Raw genomic sequence first — 19,072 nt, 5'->3', positions numbered from 1 at the left:
CAACCGTTGCAAGAGCTTGGTTCGCATTGCCGGCAATAAGTCGGACTCGTTCCCGGTGGGTGATGGGCTCCGCCAGGGCTGCCCTTTGTCTCCGGTTCTGTTCATAATTTTTATGGACAGGATTTCTAGGCGCAGCCAAGTGGCGGAGGGCTTTCGCTTTGGTGGCCTCAGAATCTCATCTCTGATTTTTGCAGATGATGTGGTTCTGTTGGCTTCATCGGGTGAGGGCCTCCAGCTCGCACTGGAACGGTTCGCAGCCGAGTGCGAAGCAGCGGGAATGAGGATCAGCACCTCCAAATCTGAGGCCATGGTTCTCAGCCGGAAAAGGGTGGAGTGCCCACTCCGGGTCAGGGATGAGTTCCTGCCCCAAGTGGAGGAGTTCAAGTATCTCGGGGTCTTGTTCGCGAGTGATGGGAGAAGGGAGCCGGAGATCGACAGACGGATTGGGGCTGCAGCTGCAGTAATGCGGACGCTGCACCGGTCCGTCGTGGTGAAGAGGGAGCTGAGTGTAAAAGCGAAGCTCTCAATTTACCGGTCGATCTACGTCCCTACCCTCACCTATGGCCACGAGCTGTGGGTAGTGACCGAAAGAACGAGATCGCGGATACAAGCGGCAGAAATGAGCTTCCTCCGAAGGGTGGCTGGCCTCTCCCTTAGAGATAGGGTGAGAAGTTCGGCCATCCGGGAGGGGCTCAGAGTAGAGCAGCTGCTGCTCCACATCGAAAGGAGCCAGCTGAGGTGGTTCGGGCATCTGACAAGGATGCCCCCTGGGCGCCTCCTGGGTGAGGTGTTCCAGGCATGTCCCACCGGGAGGAGGCCCCGGGGCAGACCCAGGACACGCTGGAGAGATTATATCTCTTGGCTGGCCTGGGAACGCCTTGGTATTCCCCCGGATAAGCTGGAGGAGGTGGCTGGGGAGAGGGAGGTCTGGGCCTCTTTGCTTAGGCTGCTGCCCCCGCGACCCGGCCCCGGACAAAGCGGATGAAGATGGATGGATGGATGGACATATGCAGCCAAATTGGTCGCACTCTAGAGCCCTGCATATAGATAGTCTTCTCACAAAACCCTACTTTTGTATTTATTTTTATATTTTGGTGCCAAAAGCAAATATTACTCGTGATTCAAGGAGTTATTTACACCTGGGTCTGTCTAATGGATATGGTATGTTAAAAGGTCCTGTTCACACCATGTAGTGCTTTCCAAAATCAGTACTTGGTTTTTGTTAACTGTTACTGTGTGTACACAATGTGTCACTGTAATCCTGGAACACTGAGCTAGTACATTGGATTTAATTGTTCTGCTGGTCAGTTTATTCCCAAATTTGGCTGCAACTGCAAATTTAGGCCATTAAGGCCAAATGTGTTGGAAGGACATTTTGAAGTGACTGTGGTTCTGTGGCCTGTCTCCCCCCCACCCTGGACCCCCACCAATTCGCATACAGTCAGAACAGGAGCACAGAGGATGCAGTCTCCATCGTGCTGCACTCTGTCCTCTCACACCTGGACAACAACAACACCCACGCCAGAATGCTGTTTATAGACTTCAGTTCAGCATTCAATACAATCCTCCCTTCACAACTCATCAGGAAGCTAACAGACCTGGGCATCAGTTCCCACATGTGTAAATGCTTACTGGACTTCCTGACCAACCGGCCCCAACGTGTCCAGCTGGATAACCACTGCTCATCTACCATCACAATGAACACTGGTGTACCACAAGGCTGTGTGATGAGCCCTTTCCTCTACTCCCTCTTCACCCATGACTGCAGACCTGCCGATGGTTCCAACGCAATCATTAAGTTTGTAGATGACACCATGGTGATTAGCCTCATCAATGACAACGATGAGGCCGCCTACAGGGAGGAGATGGATCGGCTGTGGAGCGTGTGAGCAGCTTCAAGTTCCTGGGTGTCTACATCTCCGAGGATCCCAACTGCTTCAAGCTGGAGGACTCTGAGAAAGAACCACCTGTCCTCAGACATCCTGGTGAAGTTCTACCGCTGCACCATCAAGAGCACTGTACACCGTGTACATTGTAACATACCCATAATAGACCCATATTTTTGTATCTGCTAATATATATTTTGTAATATATCTATATTATTGCTAAAGCACTTTCTGGATAGATGCAAACTGCATTTCGTTGCCTTGTACTGGTGACATGTGCAATGACAATAAAGTTGAATTCTATTCTAAGTGTTCTGTGTGTAATTTCTGCTGATAAGTTTTGTAGTAGTAGGACAGGACAAAGCAGGACAAAGCTGCTGCTACTGGCAGGTGTGCTGCTCTGCAGCACTTTTCCTTTGATGCCGTAACAATTATCTGTAAAAGAATTTTGATGATGCATGCATGCATGTATGGATGATACCTATTTGTGTGAATGTTATTCTGGATTTCATTGGAAAATCCAGGCCGCATAAGGCCGCTTGATTTTGTCCCTGTGTTTCTCTCCGTTTTTGTGTTTGTTTGTTTGTTTGTTTGTTTGTTTTTAAACCCAGGACTCCCAAAAAGCAGCCAGTTCAGTTTATACTAAGATACAGCAGTGCAGAATTTTGTTTACATTACATATTGTTTATGTAACCCACTTGGTTTAATGGTAGACCATTAAATTGTCGACGCATGCCACACACTGTGTTTAGGATGTAGGTTTTCTTTATTTACAGTGATGCAGTTTACTCTTTCAGTCTGCCACGTCCGCCAGCTCCACCGTTGTCTCCAACTCCACACACCTCCAGGTGCCGGTACACTAGTGAAATAGGGGAGGCATGATTAGGCAGTGAACACCATCTGTTTTAACCAACCTCCCCTGGCAACTACCGACAGAACCCACTGCACTCCTTCCCTGCAGCCGAGCCAGAGACCACACTCCGCTATAGTCTACTAAACTATTATTTTCTTTTAAATCCCCAAATGCAGCAGTGGTATATAGAAATTTAAGGATCAATGTAAACCACCAATAACATTTGAAATGGCTCATTTCAAACATGAACTTTAAACAACACTTTGAGTTTAGCACTCTGAAACATAAAACCGTAAACCCAAATAGGCCGATTGCTATCTGCTACTGCCACAGACTACTAAGAGCTGTTGCTACAGCTCCATTCTTTGTACCCATGTGCAATTTTAGGAATGCACCAAGCTCTCTATAGGTTCTCATGTGTGGCAAGAGATACTTTCCTGACAGCTCAATATTAAATTAATAACTGAGTAATATTTATTTGTATAGCACGTTTTATCAATAAAAAATTTAAATCCCAGCACTATCTGAAGCAACACTGAATACCACTGTGCACCCTGAATATAACAAAGTTTGTCAACATCTCACTACACATAGTCATCACCTCAATGCACTTATTTTTGTAGTTCAGTTTACCAAAAAGACAACGCACAATAAACAAAGTTGAGAAGATTCCTGTTTGGTTTTAGTTATTTTTATTTTTATAAAGATACTTCAACAATACGGTTGTCATGAAGTTTTTGTTTTACACACAGCTATCGTGAAGTGAAAAAGAGTGTAGGCCGAGTTGCGAATGGGACCACCAAAGTCATGGTTCTATTTTGATGCTGCTTAACTGTTGTTTTGTTTCAGATATGATTATATATAGACCCAACTCTTTCCTTTGACTATGCTCATAACTGCCTTTCCTTTCTTCCCCTATGCTTCTGATCTCAGTGGGCAACAGTGACCTTCCATCTTCCCCACCATGTGCTGAAGCTCGTGGCTAGTGCCATTGTCAGCGAGCTGAAGAAGATAAACCAGAACGTAGCTGCCTTGTCTGTGGCCTCATCCATCATGGACAGGCTCTCCTACCTCTTGTCAAGCGCCAGACCTGAGCTTGGGGTGGGCCCTGGGCGCTCTGTAGATAGGTGAGAGTAAGCTTTTTGTCACATTGTGCATATTCAGGTCATTTGCACTTGAATCAGAATAAATTTTTTAGGTATAATGCAAGTATGTTTTTGATTGAGCTTTTTAAACACAATAAAGAGTTTGTGGAGTAGTGTGTAGAGACGGTACCTTGCTCAGGGGTACTGCAGGGTTGCAAATGGTGGATTTGAACCCCTGACTTTCTGATCATGGGGCGAGTGCTCTACCTACTGAGCTATCCCTGCTCTATCTTTCAACTTAACCACTTAACTTAACCCTCTGAGACTTAAACATATGACAAAGTTTTCACACATACACTGCGTTCCAAATTACTATGCAAATTGTGTTTAAGTCTCATTAAAATTAAATAAGTTGTTTTTCAATTAAACCCATGGATGGAATAGTGTGTCAGGGCTCTTTGGATCACTGAAATCAATCTCGGACAACTAGGATCATTAGTTTGCCAGCTGAGCCCAACTAAAGGAAAAACTACTAAAGAAGGATGTTCCACATTATTAAGCAGATCAGCATTTTCAAGCAATATAGCAAGGAAAAAGGATCTCTGCTGCTGCTGAAAAGCCTGAAATAGTTGAATGCCTTGGACACGTAATGAAAACCTTAGATATTTCACGAAAGCATGATCACCATAATGTTAAGAGATTTGTGGCTGAATCAGAGCACACATGGGTTCATGCAGATAAAGGTACAATGATGAAGGTTTCTGCCAGACAAATACATCAGGGGGGGCAGCTGCTAGAAGGCCATTACAAAGCAGCAAACAGATATTTGAAGCTGCTGCCGCCTCTGGAGCCCTGCGAACATCAAAGTGTAGGATCCTCCAGAGACTTGCAGTTGTGCATAAACCTTCTATTTGGCCAACCCTAACCAATGCTCACAAGCAGAAACGGCTGCAGTGGGGCCCAGAATTACTTGAAGACTAATTTTCAAACAGTCCTGTTCAATGATGAGTGCAGTGGAACCCTAGATGGTCCAGATGGATGCAGTGGATGATGCTTGGTGGATGGCCACCATGTCCCAACAAGGCTGCAACGTCAGCAAGGACGTGGTGAAGTCATGTTTTGGGTCAGAATCACGGGGAGAGAGCTGGTTGGCCCCTTTAAGGTCCCTGAAGGTGTGAAAATGACCTCTGCAAAGTATGTAGAGTTTCTGACTGACCACTTTCTTCCATGGTAGAAAGAGATGAGCTGTGCCTTCCGCAACAAAACCATCTTCATGCAAGACAATGCACCATCTCAAGTTACAAGGAATACCTCTGCATCATTGGCTGCTATCAGCCTAAAAGGAGAGAAACTCATGGTATGGCCCCCATTCTTCCCTGACCTTAATCCTATTGAGAACCTTTGAGGCATTCTCAAGCAAAAAACTATGAGGGTGAGAGGCAGTTCACATCCAAACAGCAGCTCTGGGAGGCTATTCTGACATCCTGCAAAGACATTCAAGTAGAAACTTTCCAAAAACTCACAAGTTCCATGGATGCAAGAATTGTAAAACTGCTATCAAATAAGGGGTCCTATTTTAATATGTAACTTGACCTGTTAAGATGTTTTTGTTTGAAATAGCTTTTGATTTCAGTAAAATTGATTTACTAATGCTGCCAATTCAACAAATGACCATTTTCAATTCTCTACAACCTATAAAATGTTTTGAAACTGTGTGCGTAATAACTTGGAACAGTGCATTTTAAGTTTTTTATTTTTGAAAAACGTACTGTTTTCATTGGGAGTTTTGTTCAGTAACATTTGAATTATACTCTTAACCCTCCGGCTATCCTGGGCCCTTTTTGTGCCACTTTCATGTTTTAAATGCATGCCATTTCCACTGTGTTCAGTGGAATATAACCAAATTTGCCAAAGGATAGTTTTTTTCTGTCAATTTTAATATTTCAGTGTGAATTTCTTAAATCAGCCTAAAATGGCTGAGCAGCAAAAATCCCCACACCTCAAACCCTGGGGACCGTTTTCGGCCCATTGACTTCCATTATAAACGCTATTTTTCACTGCAGAATTATTACCGTTAACATCTGGGTGACGGCTTAGGTTTCGTTTTTGTTTTGTAGAAGAGGCCTTAGAGTTGTAATTTTTTTATTTGTCCACCAGGTGGCGCCCTTGCTCCACATTTGACCCCTGCTGGAAAACAGCGGGCTGCTTAGAGAGACCTGCGGGAAATGAAGCCTCATTTCCGGCGTGCAGCAGCGGCTTCGCCCGCTGATCGGGCGGGACCATTTTCGGCCCTTAGGACCGTGAGAGGGTGCTTTTTTTTTTTTTTTTAGTCAACAGGAAATGACGTATTTGTTGTCACGTGGTATCGGGCGTGTGTGCTGGAAAAAGGGGTCCCCGGTGATCGTGCCCCGGTAATCGTCGCGACTTACCCCGGCAAGATGCACTTATTTCGGCCTAGAGGAGGAGCATTTGCCGCCTGGAGACCATTTTCTGGTCCTGAAAAAAAAAATAAAAGGCGATCGAAATGAATGTTGGTGCCAATCTTTAGTCCATCTAAAGGCCTAATTATAATAACAATTGAATATTACCTCAAATGTTTTTTTTGGGAAAATATTCAAGTTTTATGTTTTTTGGGGCAAAAAAAGCAGTGCGCTCATGTGACGAAACCGGGATATAAAGGGTTAAAATCCGCGAAATGTAATTAAAACTTGACATGAATATTTCAAGGAGAAGTAGGTCTAAAAGATTGGCTAATTTAAAGTGGAATAAAATATTAATATATAAATTTTCTATAGCACTTTTTTGGGCGTGGTCGATTAGGACCGATAGTGTGTGCATTTTATGAAATGCACTCCTGCAAAAAAAACAAAAGTGGATCGAAATGAATTTTGGTGCCAATCTTTGGACCATCCAAAGGCCTAATTATAATAACAAACAAATATTACTTCAAATGTTTTTTTTGGAAAATATTTAGTTTTTTTGTTTTTTGGGGCTAAAAAAACGGTGCGCTCATGTAATTAAACTGCGATTAAAAGGGTTAAAACCCCCGAATATAGCATTTTTTGGGGCGTGGCCGAAAACGGTCCCCAGGGTATTAGGTGTGATTTTTTTTTTTAAAGGATCGCCAGAGGGTTAATGGTTGATGACTCAAACATTATGCTGACTGTCATTTGAATCGACAATTTCAGAAAATCAAAGAAAAATATAATTTGCTTAATAATTTGGAATGCGGTGTAGTGTAAACTACAACAACGATGTAGTCAAAACAGCATACCAGGTGTAATTTCAAGAATGCCTTGTATTATTCTAAAAGGTCTTGTTCTCTGCAGATCCCTGATGTACAGCGAGGCCAACAGGAGGGAAACATTCACATCGTGGCCACATGCTGGGTACAGGTGGGCTCAGCCTGATCCAATGGCACAAGCAGGGTTTTACCACCAGGTGGGTTCTGTGAGAATTCTAAACTGCCTTTACATCTGTCAGCTCTGACGAGCAATGTTATATGCACACATGTGGTTCACATGAATCACAATATTTGCAAGCACTCAAAGGGAAGATTTGCATGGTTAGTGGAAAATGTTGACATTCTACTTGACTGCAAGATTATGAAGTTAAAGGAACACACATGGACTCATCCAACCATATAACCATGTTAATTTGCTTTGTAATGCAAACTAGCTAAAGCTATGACAACTTTAAGTGCACCATTTGATAGGTTTGTAGCTCGAACCTATTCGCTGGAACGTTGAGGACAATATAATTACACAGCAAAGCAAGACACGGGTAGGCAAAGTTCTTCATGTTTCTCGTGCACGGGAGAGACCGGACAGGCGCCGTTCCTTCGCTTGACCCCAGTTGCTCTCGTCCGTTCTCCCGTAACACTGCCCTTTTATTGAGGTTACATTAATATGCATAGGTTCATTAACATATGACGTCTACATACAAACAAAGAGTACCTTGCCTGTGTGTGTGTGTGTGTGTGTGTGTGTGTGTGTGTGGTGTGATTTGTGTGAGGTCAAGATGTGACCCTGTGAAGACTCCCCAAAGCTGGTGCCAGGCGTCTAGCAGATCTATCTAAACAAAAGGCTCTTATACTTAAAGAGATATACGTGTGTTTGCTATACCATATATCAACAAAGAGAAGATAGGACCTCTCTGATGTTCCTAGACTGTGGGTGTGCATTCTAGTGTGGAATACACACCAAGCCTTTGCAGCCTGCTAAAGATCAGTCCTATCACTACACAATTGATTATACACCTCTAAGCATATATGGTTAAATATTTCTAAGCATAAATGACAATCAACAATACAAAACCTAACACCATTTTTATCTGTAGTGATTTCATGTTTGTTTGTTTTTTTATTAGTGCTGTCAATAGATTAAAAAAAATTAACTAACTAATCTCACAATTTTCTGTTATTAATTGCGATTAATCTCAATTACTTTATTAATACCCTGGCTCCAATTACATTTTTTTATTCTTTATATTTTAAGTAATTATCGTTGTTCACCGAAGTCCAGTGGTCTCCGGTGAGAGCGACATTCCTTACTTGCACAAGCTTGCTGGACTGCTGAGCCCTCTGGTCCCCATACAAAGTGTGCAGTCTCGACACAATGGTTCCTCTCGAGGGCAGATTGTAACACTCATCTCCTGATGCAGCACGAATGACTTCTCTCAGTCCATCATCTTCTACTATGCTAACTGGTCGGCAGTTTTTAGCTATCCAAACAACCAAGGAATTGGTTACCTTTTCTCTCACATTTTTTGTTATTCGTCCACAAGCACCATACTCCTGAAGCGTAGACTGGCGAGGTCCCGTAGAGGTGGATTCAGTTGGGTGTTTTGCTCTCAGGTGATACGCCAGTGATGAACTGCTTCTGTGGTACTTGAATTCAGCGTTGCAAATTGTGCATCTTACTCTCGTTTTGTCCAACAAGCCATCAGGCAACTTCTTAAAGAGAAACTTTCCACCCAAAAGTCCGCCCTCGTCCATGCTTGCGTGTGTTAGCTAGTGTTAGCTAGATAGTAGCATGGTGTCACTTCTTCTTCTTCTTCTAATCATTTCTGTCAGGCCAAACGCCAGCATAGCACACTGTTGCCCCCTCCTCCAGAGGTGCTCATGAATTTAAAGGTCTTAGATTACAGGAAATTAATAAAAAAACAAAATCAGCGTTAAATTTTTTTAATGCATTAAACATTTCGCGTTGATCTTAACAATTAACGCGATAATTTTGACAGCACTATTTTTTATATATATTTATTTTTTACAACATGTGCTGTACAAACACTACATTCTTTACAATAAAAATCAGCAGGGAAAGTAGGCGGTCAGTGAAATTAACCCCCTCCCTACTGTGTTCCTGCAGCCTGCCTCATCAGGGGATGACAGAGCCATGTGTTTCACCTGCAGCGTGTGCCTGGTCTGTTGGGAACCAACAGACGAACCTTGGTGAGTGGATTATTAAATAAACACACATGCATCTTACTCACAACATAATAATTGTATTATAATGGCAAGCGTTTCTTTATTACTCCCCAGGTCTGAACATGAGCGGCATTCTCCCAATTGTCCATTTGTGAAGGGAGAGCACACACAGAACGTCCCACTGTCGGTGACACTGGCAACAACACCCGCACAGTTTCCAAACAGTCCTGATCGTTCAGACAAGATTGCTTGCTATGGTTTTGGCAGCTGCCCACAGTTCCTGGCTGCTGCCACCAAGAGGGGCAAGATTTGCATCTGGGATGTCTCCAAAATGATGAAGGTCAGAGTACCAACCAATCCTTGCCTGGCTGACTCTTTACCTGCACAATGGAATGCATGCACAACACAGCACTTTATAGTGCCCTACCAGGTCTTAGAACAAAAAGCAATGCAACAGTGATATCACAAATCCATCGACCTACTTTATTGGTAAAAGGCATGATGCCAGCAAGGGCACTCAAAAATGTCTGGTTAAAGCAGCTGATTAAAGTAACTGATCCTTGTTACCAACCCAAAGCACGTCTTTTAAGTTATAATTTCCCAGATACACATGGTGCATAGAAACAGTTGAGCAGCTTTGTTTTACTTTGTTACCATATCAGATTTGTAAAGAAGTCACACTATAACTAAGTCTATGTACGAGCCTCAGCAGGACACTAATACACTTCCTGAGGCTCTTTTCAACATGTTACATGATTTGATTGCTTACTTGCTTAGCTTGGAGCATAAGCAGACAAAAGTTGAGTGAGTAGGGCAGTCTTGTTTATGTTGTTGACTATGACTCCAGGTAAAAAGTGTGTACCTGTGTGTTCAACAGGTGCACTTGAAGTTTGACATCAACCCATATGACCCAGCCATTCTGAGACAGTTGATCCTGTCTAGTGGTGAGCAGGGCCAGCATGCACTAACTGAGTCTCGGAGACCAACTTTGGCATGGTTAGAAGAGTCATCCTCCTGCTCCGATTTACCCAAACTCGAGGGAGACAGGTAAAACACATTCACATTTTAATTCATTTAAACTTGAAAGATAATTTTATAGGAATATTGTGTTTGAAATTATTAATAAGGATACAATGTTTTAGAGTTGACCAGCCCTTTCAGACTCATGGATTTTATAGTATTTCCAGTACAGAGAATGTTCCTGATACAAATTGAGAAGAAAATGTTCTTTGTTGCAGCATGTTTCTCCTGACAAACTCCAGCATACATTTCTATTCTGTATTCAACAGTTTATTTATTAAATTAATTATCTATAAAAACCCTATACAAAATGTATATTCAAAAATTAACTGGTTGAGTGTGGGGGGAGCATGTATAGCCAGTATCAGAAACTAATTTGAGCGTATAATGGCATCTGCTTCTTGGGATTTTTGTGGTGAACATAGGTTTGAACTGATTGGTTTGTTCTGCTTTAAGTAGATGATAATGACTTGTCTGTGACATAAAATGTGACAGTTTAGCAAGAGGTAATGCTTTTCTGTTATGTGAGGAAAAAAGGTGAAAGTGTTTAAAAGGGGAAAAAAAAAGAGAAAAAAAAAAGAATAAAGAAAACCAAAAAAATACAATAAACAATGTAAAAATAAAAGTAAAAAGAAAGAGGGATTTAACTTAGTATTTGTAAGTTTTTACAGTCAGGGTTCTTAGTTTTTGTTTTATGATATTAGTCTTGATTTTTCTCACTTGTTGTTTTCCAGTGATGACCAGTTGGAGGACTCAGACAGTGATGAGCATTCCCGGTCAGAGTCAGTAACAGGTACAAGCATTTGTAACTTCCTTTTTTTTTCTTCCTTTTTTTTTGTAAAAGTTCAAAGAAACTATTGACATTGTTGTAGTTTCATTTAGATATTTCTTTTTATTTTGACTTTGACTTAACATTGATACTAATATTACTTTGTTTCAAATATTTCATGTGTCTAGCATCTGGTATTTAAAGTTTTATATTCTTTTTGTTGTTTAATGATTGTCAGCAAGCATCTTCTAGGTACATTTTTTGGCAGTAGGAGCCTATTACATTCTGCAAATTGCTGGGAAACCAAGTGAAAGTACATATTTCAGGGCAAAAAATTGTCACGGAGTTCAGTGTTTCTCTTTTTTAATAAATAGAATGAATAAATAGAATGTTTTAATAGTCTGAAATCATAACAATCATGAGATACTATGAGTGCACTAAGTTCCCAGTAGGGTTGGGTGACTGGACAAATATATCGACGATAGGCTGAGCCCATCGGCCATCGTTTTTACAAGGGCGATTTACTTATTCATTTGCCCATGAGTGAGTTTGCTAATAATGATGGAGCAGTCAACAGGAAAAAATAATAGGGCTGTTTTAACAGCACCCTCTTTCATCTGTGCGCAAATGCGCCCTCCTCAGAGTGCACCGAAATGCTCGTTGATGGAGCTGCAGAAGCTGGTGATAGCCCAGCATACTCAGCGGTGGACACGTACATGCTGTGCAAGTTTGTGGTGTTTCAGTACTTTGCTCGCACTATATGTCTGCACAAGTGGCACACTGCTGTGGTTACATCCTTAGGTTTAACTCTTTCATCCCAAATTGGCAACTTTATATATTTTTTTTTTTAGGGCTGTCAGCGTTAACGCGCCATCATCACGACTAACACAATTATCAGTTAACCCATCTGTTGTGCAAACTGAGTCAAAATCCCTGAAATGTCTCTGTCAACGCATTTCGGGCAGTTTGTCCAAAGTTTATTCATTCTGTGCTCTAGATGGGTTGAGCGCGTTAAAAATTTGAATCGCGTTAATCATGACGACCGCGTTAACGCTGACAGCCCTAATTTTTGGGGGAAATTAGTTCGTCCATGTTTGGACTTCTGTATTGTTAACACACAAATCAGTCCGTGCATGATTACATTGCTCCGCCCATCAAAAAGTCTGCGAATATTTTGCCCATCGTCGATTATTGGACTGACAATTGTTGGTTGGAAGATTTTTACAACCCTATTTCCCAGCCTCATTTAAATAATGTTGTTTGAATTACTGATTTTGTTATAGTTTGGCGAAGACTAACTTGGACCATTTTTTCCCCCCCTTCTCTTTCAGGCCAGCCGTCCCAGTGGGAGAGCATGGATGTGAGCCTAGGAGTGACGGCACTGAGTGTGCTCCAACAGCCTGAGAAGCTTCAATGGGAGGTAGTAGCCAGTGTGTTGGAGGATACTGTTAAGGACCTCGAGGAGCTTGGTGCCAACCCCTCATTAAACCAAACTAAGATTCATAACCAGGCCAAAACAAAGGACAAGGCCCCTGACCACCACAACATTCCCTTTCCTTGCTTGTTGGCTGGAGGCCTGCTCAGCTATCGCTCAGCATCCAGTGTTCCCATGGTTCGACCTACAACCACAACCACAGCTACAACACGCAGGACCGCAGATGGTCCACTTAGGACTCATGGGACCGAGCCCTTTCACCCTGGACCTCTACAGGAACAGGGTCCTATGGAGATAGAGACTTGTAATCCTCAAACTGCAGCACAAGAGCAGGGTTTCTCTAATTTAGCAGGTTCCCAACCTGCTAGCCCCTCTTCTCTTCCAGCTGTACGCAGGACTATACCTGTGCTTCTGCTGTACAGTATCAGAGAAGTAGATGACAAGTCCTCAGGACAAGTCTTTGCTCAGATGAATAACCTAATGAGCAAGGGGCTCCATGAGGAGGGCTTCACTGTGCCACAAATCATTGAGATGGAGTTTGACACCCACGAGCAGCTTCTTCTTCAGGACCCCCCCATCACTTATATTCAGCAGTTTGCTGATGCTGCCAATCTGGCAGGGTTGGATGGGCATATGGAAAAATGGAGCACACTGGCTGCAGCAACAGCCTCCAGTCCGCCTCGACCTGGAGCACTGGTACAGTGCTTGAGGCTGCCCAAACAGCTCGAGGAGGAGAATCTCTATGTGGACTCGATAACACCCTGCTGGGATGGTGTGCACCTGCTGGTTGCCCTGCAGCCCTGTGGCTCTGAGTCTCTGAGTGCTACAAACCAAGTAGAAGCTCTTAATAATCTCAACCGCCTGCACTCTGCACTCTGCAGCCAACGAAAAGCAGACCCCTTACATCCAGTTGCAAATGGGGTGGAAGGCCACCACCCAGGTGGATCGCCACCACAGACACCGCTCATCCTTCCCCCAGGAGACCAGCAGCAGCAAAGGTCCCCAAGTGATGAGAGTGGAGGTGGATATCTTGCACTATACAAGCTCAACTATTCCACCCGTATTGTCACCTTGGATGAGGAACCTATCAAAGTACAGCAGATCTGGGACTCTCGGGATGCCATTACCTCCCTTATTTTGCTTCCTCCTGATGTGCTTGACAGCAGGGAAGATGACAGTGAAGAGGCTCCTGAGGAGGCTCTCCCAACAACTCCAAAAAATAGCTCTTCTGGGCTTGGAACAGGTCCGTCAGGCTCTGCTGAATCTGGAACTGGGACTGTGTGTGGAGCAGCTACCAACAGCAGCAATACTACTGTTACCAGTCCCTCCACCTCTGCCTCCACCCACAAAGACTCCAAGCGGCTGGAGGTGACAGGCCTGGGCCACCTGGTGGTAACCACACGGGCTGGGTTTATTATGATACTGGACCTGTCCACACTAGAGGTCCTAGCTAAGGTGGAGCCACCTAAAAAGGAGGGGTCAGCAGAGGAGACGGACCCATTTGTCTCAGTTACCTATTGCTCTGGGACAGATCGCCTTTGTGCCTGCACCAAAGGTAGGTTTTTCCCTTCTTTTTGTTTCTGCATATTTCCCTGCTGACAGTATTGCTGCTGATGGAATAAATAAACAGACTTTATCTTTTTATGAAAGTTTTTCTTTCATGTGTGCAAATTTTCTTAGACTTATATCATCATATTATGTATTTTATGTTATAACTCATTAAGTCTAGTGTAAAAGTAGTGCCCTTTTGTTCACAAAGTTTATGGGTGTTCTGTATAAAACAATTAAGGGTCGGATTTATGTTAGATTCTTATTAGTAATCTCAACATAAAATCTGGGCCATGTGTATGTCAGTACTTTGGAAATTCCTTACTCATCCATCCATCCATCCATCCATCCACTTTCTTCCACTTTATCTGGGGCCGGGTCGCGGGGGCAGCAGCCTAAGCAGAGAAGCCCAGACCTCCCTCTCCCCAGGCACCTCCTGTAGCTTATCCACTCAGCTCGTGGCCATAGGTGAGGGTAGGGATGTAGATTGACCAGTAAATTGAGAGCTTCGCTTTTATGCTCAGCTCCCTCTTCACCACGACGGACCGGTGCAGCGTCTGCATCACTGCGGCCGCATCACTGCGGCCGCAGCACCAATCCGTCTGTCGATCTCCGGCTCCCTTCTCCAATCACTCGCGAACAAGACCCCGAGATACTTGAACTCCTCCCCTTGGGGCAGGAACTCATCCCTGACCCGGAGTGGGCACTCCACCCTTTTTTGGCTGAGAACCATGGCCTCAGATTTGGGGGTGCTGATCCTCATTCCCGCTGCTTCACACTCGGCTGCGAACTATTCCAGTGCAAGCTGGAGGCCCCCACCCGATGAAGCCAACAGAACCACATCATCTGCGAGAAGCAGAGATGAGATTCTGAGGCCACCAAAGTGAATGCCCTCCGCCACTTGGCTGCGCCTAGAAATCTTGTCCATAAAAATTATGAACAGAATCAGTGACAAAGGGCAGCCCGGGCGGAGCCCATCACCCACCGGGAACGAGTCCGACTTATTGCTGACATTGCGAACCAAGCTCTTGCAACAGTTGTATAGGGATCGGATGGCCCGTAGCAATGGGCCAGACACCCCATACTCCCGTAGCACCTCCCACAGGACACCCTGAGGGACACGGTCGAATGCCTTCTCAAAGTCCACAAAACACCCCCCAAGTATCCTAGGGAGTATAAAGAGCTGGTCCAGTGTCCCGCGACCAGGACGAAAACCGCATTGTTCCTCCTGTATCTGAGGTTCAACTAGCGGACGAACTCTCCTTTCCAGCACCCTGGCATAGACTTTCCCAGGGAGGCTGAGGAGTGTGATCCCCCTGTAGTTGGAACACACCCTCCGGTCCCCCTTCTTAAAAATGGGGACCACCATCCAGTCCAGGGTTATTGCCCCTGATCTCCACGCAACATTGTAGAGGCATGTCAACCAGGACAGCCCTATAACGTCCAGAGCCTTCAGGAACTCGGGGCGGACCTCATCCACACCAGGGGCTCTGCCACCAAGGACTTGTTTAACTGCCTTAGTGACCTCGCCCCCAGAAATTGGTGGGTCACCCCCCTCATCCACAGACTCTGCTTCCTCCTCGGAAGACATGTCAATGGGACTAAGGAGGTCCTTGAAGTATTCCTTCCACCGCCTGACAATTTTCTCAGTCGATGTCAGCAGCGCTCCACCAGCACTATACACAGTGCAGTGCACTTTTTCCATGGCCTCTCCAAACTCCTCCCACACCCGAGTTTTTGCTTCAGCCACTGCCCGAGCCGCATTCCGCTTTGCCTGTCAATAACTGTCTGCTGCCTCCGGAGTCCCACAGGCTAACCAAGCCCGATAGGACTTCTTCAGCCTGGTGGCTCGCTTCACCTCTGGTGTCCACCATTTGGTTCGGGGGTTACCACTATGACAGGCACCAACCACCGTGCGGCCGCAGCTCAATGCAGCAGCTTCGGCAATGGAGATGCTGAACATGGTCCATTTGGACTCAATGTCCCCAGTCTCCCTCGGAATGCTGTTGAAGCTCTGCCGGAGGTATGTGTTGAAGATCTCACGGACTGGGGACTGCTAGACGTTCCCAGCACACCCTCACTACGCGTTTAGGTGCCCCGGGTCTGTCCAGCGTCCTCCCCTGCCACCTGATCCAACTCAACACCAGGTGGTGATCAGCTGACAGCTCAGCCCCTCTCTTTACCTGAGTGTCCAGAACATATGGTCGCAGGTATGGTGATACAATTACAAAAATCAATCATCGATCTGCAGCCTAGAGCGTCCTGGTGCCATGTGCACTTATGGACACTCTTATGTTTGAACAAGGTGTATGTTATCGCCAAATTGTGATTTGCACAGAAGTCCAATAACAAAGCACCGCTCGGGTTCAGATCAGGGAGGCCGTTCCTCCTAATCGCCCCTCCAGGTCTCGCTGTCGTTACCCACGTGAGCATCAAAGTCTCCCAGCAGGACAACAGAGTCTCCAGGTTGAGCACCTTCCAGCATCCCACCCAGGGACTCTAAGAAGGCTGGGTACTCTGAACTGCCACTCGCAGATGACAGTCAGGACCCGTTCCCTGACCCTAAAGTGAAGAAAGAAGAAACCCCCTCATCCACCAGGAAGAACCCCAACATCCTTACTCGGTTTCTCTTGTTTTATTTTAAGTAGTTGAATTATTTTATGAAATAATTGGACTGTGATTTTTGAAAAATATAACATAAATTTTTTTTAATGTTTTATTCTCTACATGATGCAGTATTATTTCTTGAATGAAAGGACATTTTGCATAACTAGTGAAACAACACTGTGTTCATAACAATGATGGAAGATGTCATCGAGTGACTCATTGGTTTGTTTAAAAGCTGTTGACTAGAAAGATTCCAGCATTTGTTTATTTTCTTTTTCTTGTGTAATATATACGGTGGGACTAATGAACCAGCAAACACAGATTTAGGTTGAAATCCAGCTCTTTGCGTGAAAACCTTTGTCTTCAGTGAATACACATGAAGAAGTTAAACAGTGTAATGGAATGCTATACTGCAAAAGTCTTAAGCCACGTATGATTTCGTTATATTCTACAAGGAAAATGGGACATTGGTGCAGTGATTTATTGAAACAAAAATAAAAAAGAATTCTCAAGAGCTTAAAAGTCAGTATTTGTATGTTGTAGTATGGTTGTCTTTTATTCTTTAGGCACGCCTTCTTGTCATTTCTTTAAGTAGTCTTCAGGGTTCTTGAAGTACTTTCCAAAGCTCTTCTTTGGATGTTGGCTTGATTTTGTTCTGTTGTCTATGTAGATGATCCCACACTATTTGAGGTCTAGGATCTGTAGGTAGGCCAATCCATGGTGTTCCATTCTGTGTTGAATGTAGGTATGTGTGGTGGGGCGTGGTCTGTGGTGCCGCATGGACGCACCTGCACGGCATCTGCAAATCACACCCGCGGTGTTAAATCACGGGGAAGCAGGGTTGAGAGGGTTGTTATGGTGGTGTAACAAAGAGGCAGTTATACTGTCAGCTCATCTTGATTTATTTTCCTATCTCTTAAATACATGATTTTTAGATACTGTTGATCTGTTGTAGGTAATTCCCTTTCATTGAACTTACTCAGTGCAGCAAATATAATATGGGATGTCATGTCCCTCTGTGTCCTGGCTGAAGATGCCTATTCATATCTTTAAGACAGATTGCTCGATTGACTCACAGGTAATCTTCATCCAACTCCAAAGGCAAGGAGAAACCTGTCAATGTACCTGCAGCGAGCTAGACTAACCACAAGGAGTATGTTAATGAATTAGCTGAGAATGAGCCAGAACCATGCAAAGGTGCTGTTTCCCCTCATGTTCTTGCTCCCTGAGAGATGCAAGTTATGATTATTTCTTCATGATGTAGCTCCTTATCCCTTATCCCCCCGTAGTCATTACAGTTGTGCACATAGACCTTGTTCTTGAAAATATATATAAGTACACTGTCTTCCAAATTATTTTGCTAATGATATTTTTCTCTGATTTTCTGAAATAGTCAATTCAAATGACAGTCAGCATAATTTTTGAGTCATCAACCATTAGTGTAATTCAAATGTTACTGAACAAACCTCCCAATGAGAACGGTATGTTTTTCAAAAATAAAAAACTTAAAATGCACTGTTCCATATTATTAAGCACACAGTTTCAAAACACTTTAAAGATTGTAGAGAATTGAAAATGGTCATTTGTTGAATCTGCAGCATTAGGAGTTCATATTTAGAGAAATCAAGTTTTTTTTTAATCAAAAACATCTTAACAGGGCAAGTTACATATTAACATAGGAACCCTTATTTGATAGCAGTTTCACAGTTCTTGCATCCATGAAACTTGTGAGTTTTTGGAGAGTTTCTATTTGAATGTCGTCGCAGGATGTCAGAATAGCCTCCCAGAGCTGCTGTTTGGATGTGAACTGCCTCTCACCCTCATAGTTTTTTGCTTGAGAATGCCTCAAAGGTTCTCAATAGGATTGCGGTTAGAGGAGGATGGGGGCCACACCATGAGTTTCTCTCCTTTTAGGCTGATAGCAGTCAATGATGCAGAGGTATTCCTTGCAGCATGAGATGGTGCATTGTCTTGCATGAGGATGATTTTGTTGCGGAAAGCACGGTTCTTCTTTTTCTACCATGGAAGAAAGTGGTCAGTCAGAAACTCTACATACTTTGCAGAGGTCATTTTCACACCTTCAGGGACCCTAAAGGGCCAACCAGCTCTCTCCTCGTGATTCCGACCCAAAACATGACTTCACCACATCCTTGCTGATGTTGCAGCCTTGTTGGGACATGGTGGCTGTCCACCAACCATCCACGACTCCATTCATCTGGACCACCCAGGGTTGCACTGCACCCATCAGTGAACAAGACTGTTTGAAAACTAGTCTTCATGTAGTTCTGGGCCCCACTGCAGCCATTTCTGCTTGTGAGCATTGGTTAGGGTTGACCAAATAGAAGATTTATGCACAACTCACAAGTCTCTGGAGGATCCTACACCTTGACTTTTGCGGGGCTCCAGAGGCGGCAGCAGCTTCAAAAATATCTGTTTGCTGC

General features: G+C 44.1%; 1 protein-coding gene across 3 annotated transcripts in view; it reads left to right on the top strand.

The window, feature by feature from the left end:
- The window catches only part of birc6 (baculoviral IAP repeat containing 6), a 130,424-nt gene that overhangs the window by 18,831 nt on the left and 92,521 nt on the right, over positions 1-19,072 (top strand). For all 3 annotated transcript variants that reach the window (XM_004574403.4, XM_004574404.4, XM_004574402.4), the window contains exons 4-10: positions 3,673-3,866; positions 7,154-7,265; positions 9,194-9,276; positions 9,367-9,592; positions 10,130-10,299; positions 11,007-11,065; positions 12,373-14,031. In XM_004574403.4, the coding sequence (XP_004574460.1) occupies positions 3,673-3,866; positions 7,154-7,265; positions 9,194-9,276; positions 9,367-9,592; positions 10,130-10,299; positions 11,007-11,065; positions 12,373-14,031 (2,503 nt within the window). The remainder of the gene's footprint in view (positions 1-3,672; positions 3,867-7,153; positions 7,266-9,193; positions 9,277-9,366; positions 9,593-10,129; positions 10,300-11,006; positions 11,066-12,372; positions 14,032-19,072) is intronic.

This window comes from Maylandia zebra, linkage group LG13, assembly GCF_041146795.1.
Source record: "Maylandia zebra isolate NMK-2024a linkage group LG13, Mzebra_GT3a, whole genome shotgun sequence".
Lineage (NCBI taxonomy): Eukaryota > Metazoa > Chordata > Actinopteri > Cichliformes > Cichlidae > Maylandia > Maylandia zebra.
The sequence above is the reverse complement of the archived record's forward strand: the minus strand, read 5'-3'. Positions and strand labels throughout refer to the sequence as shown.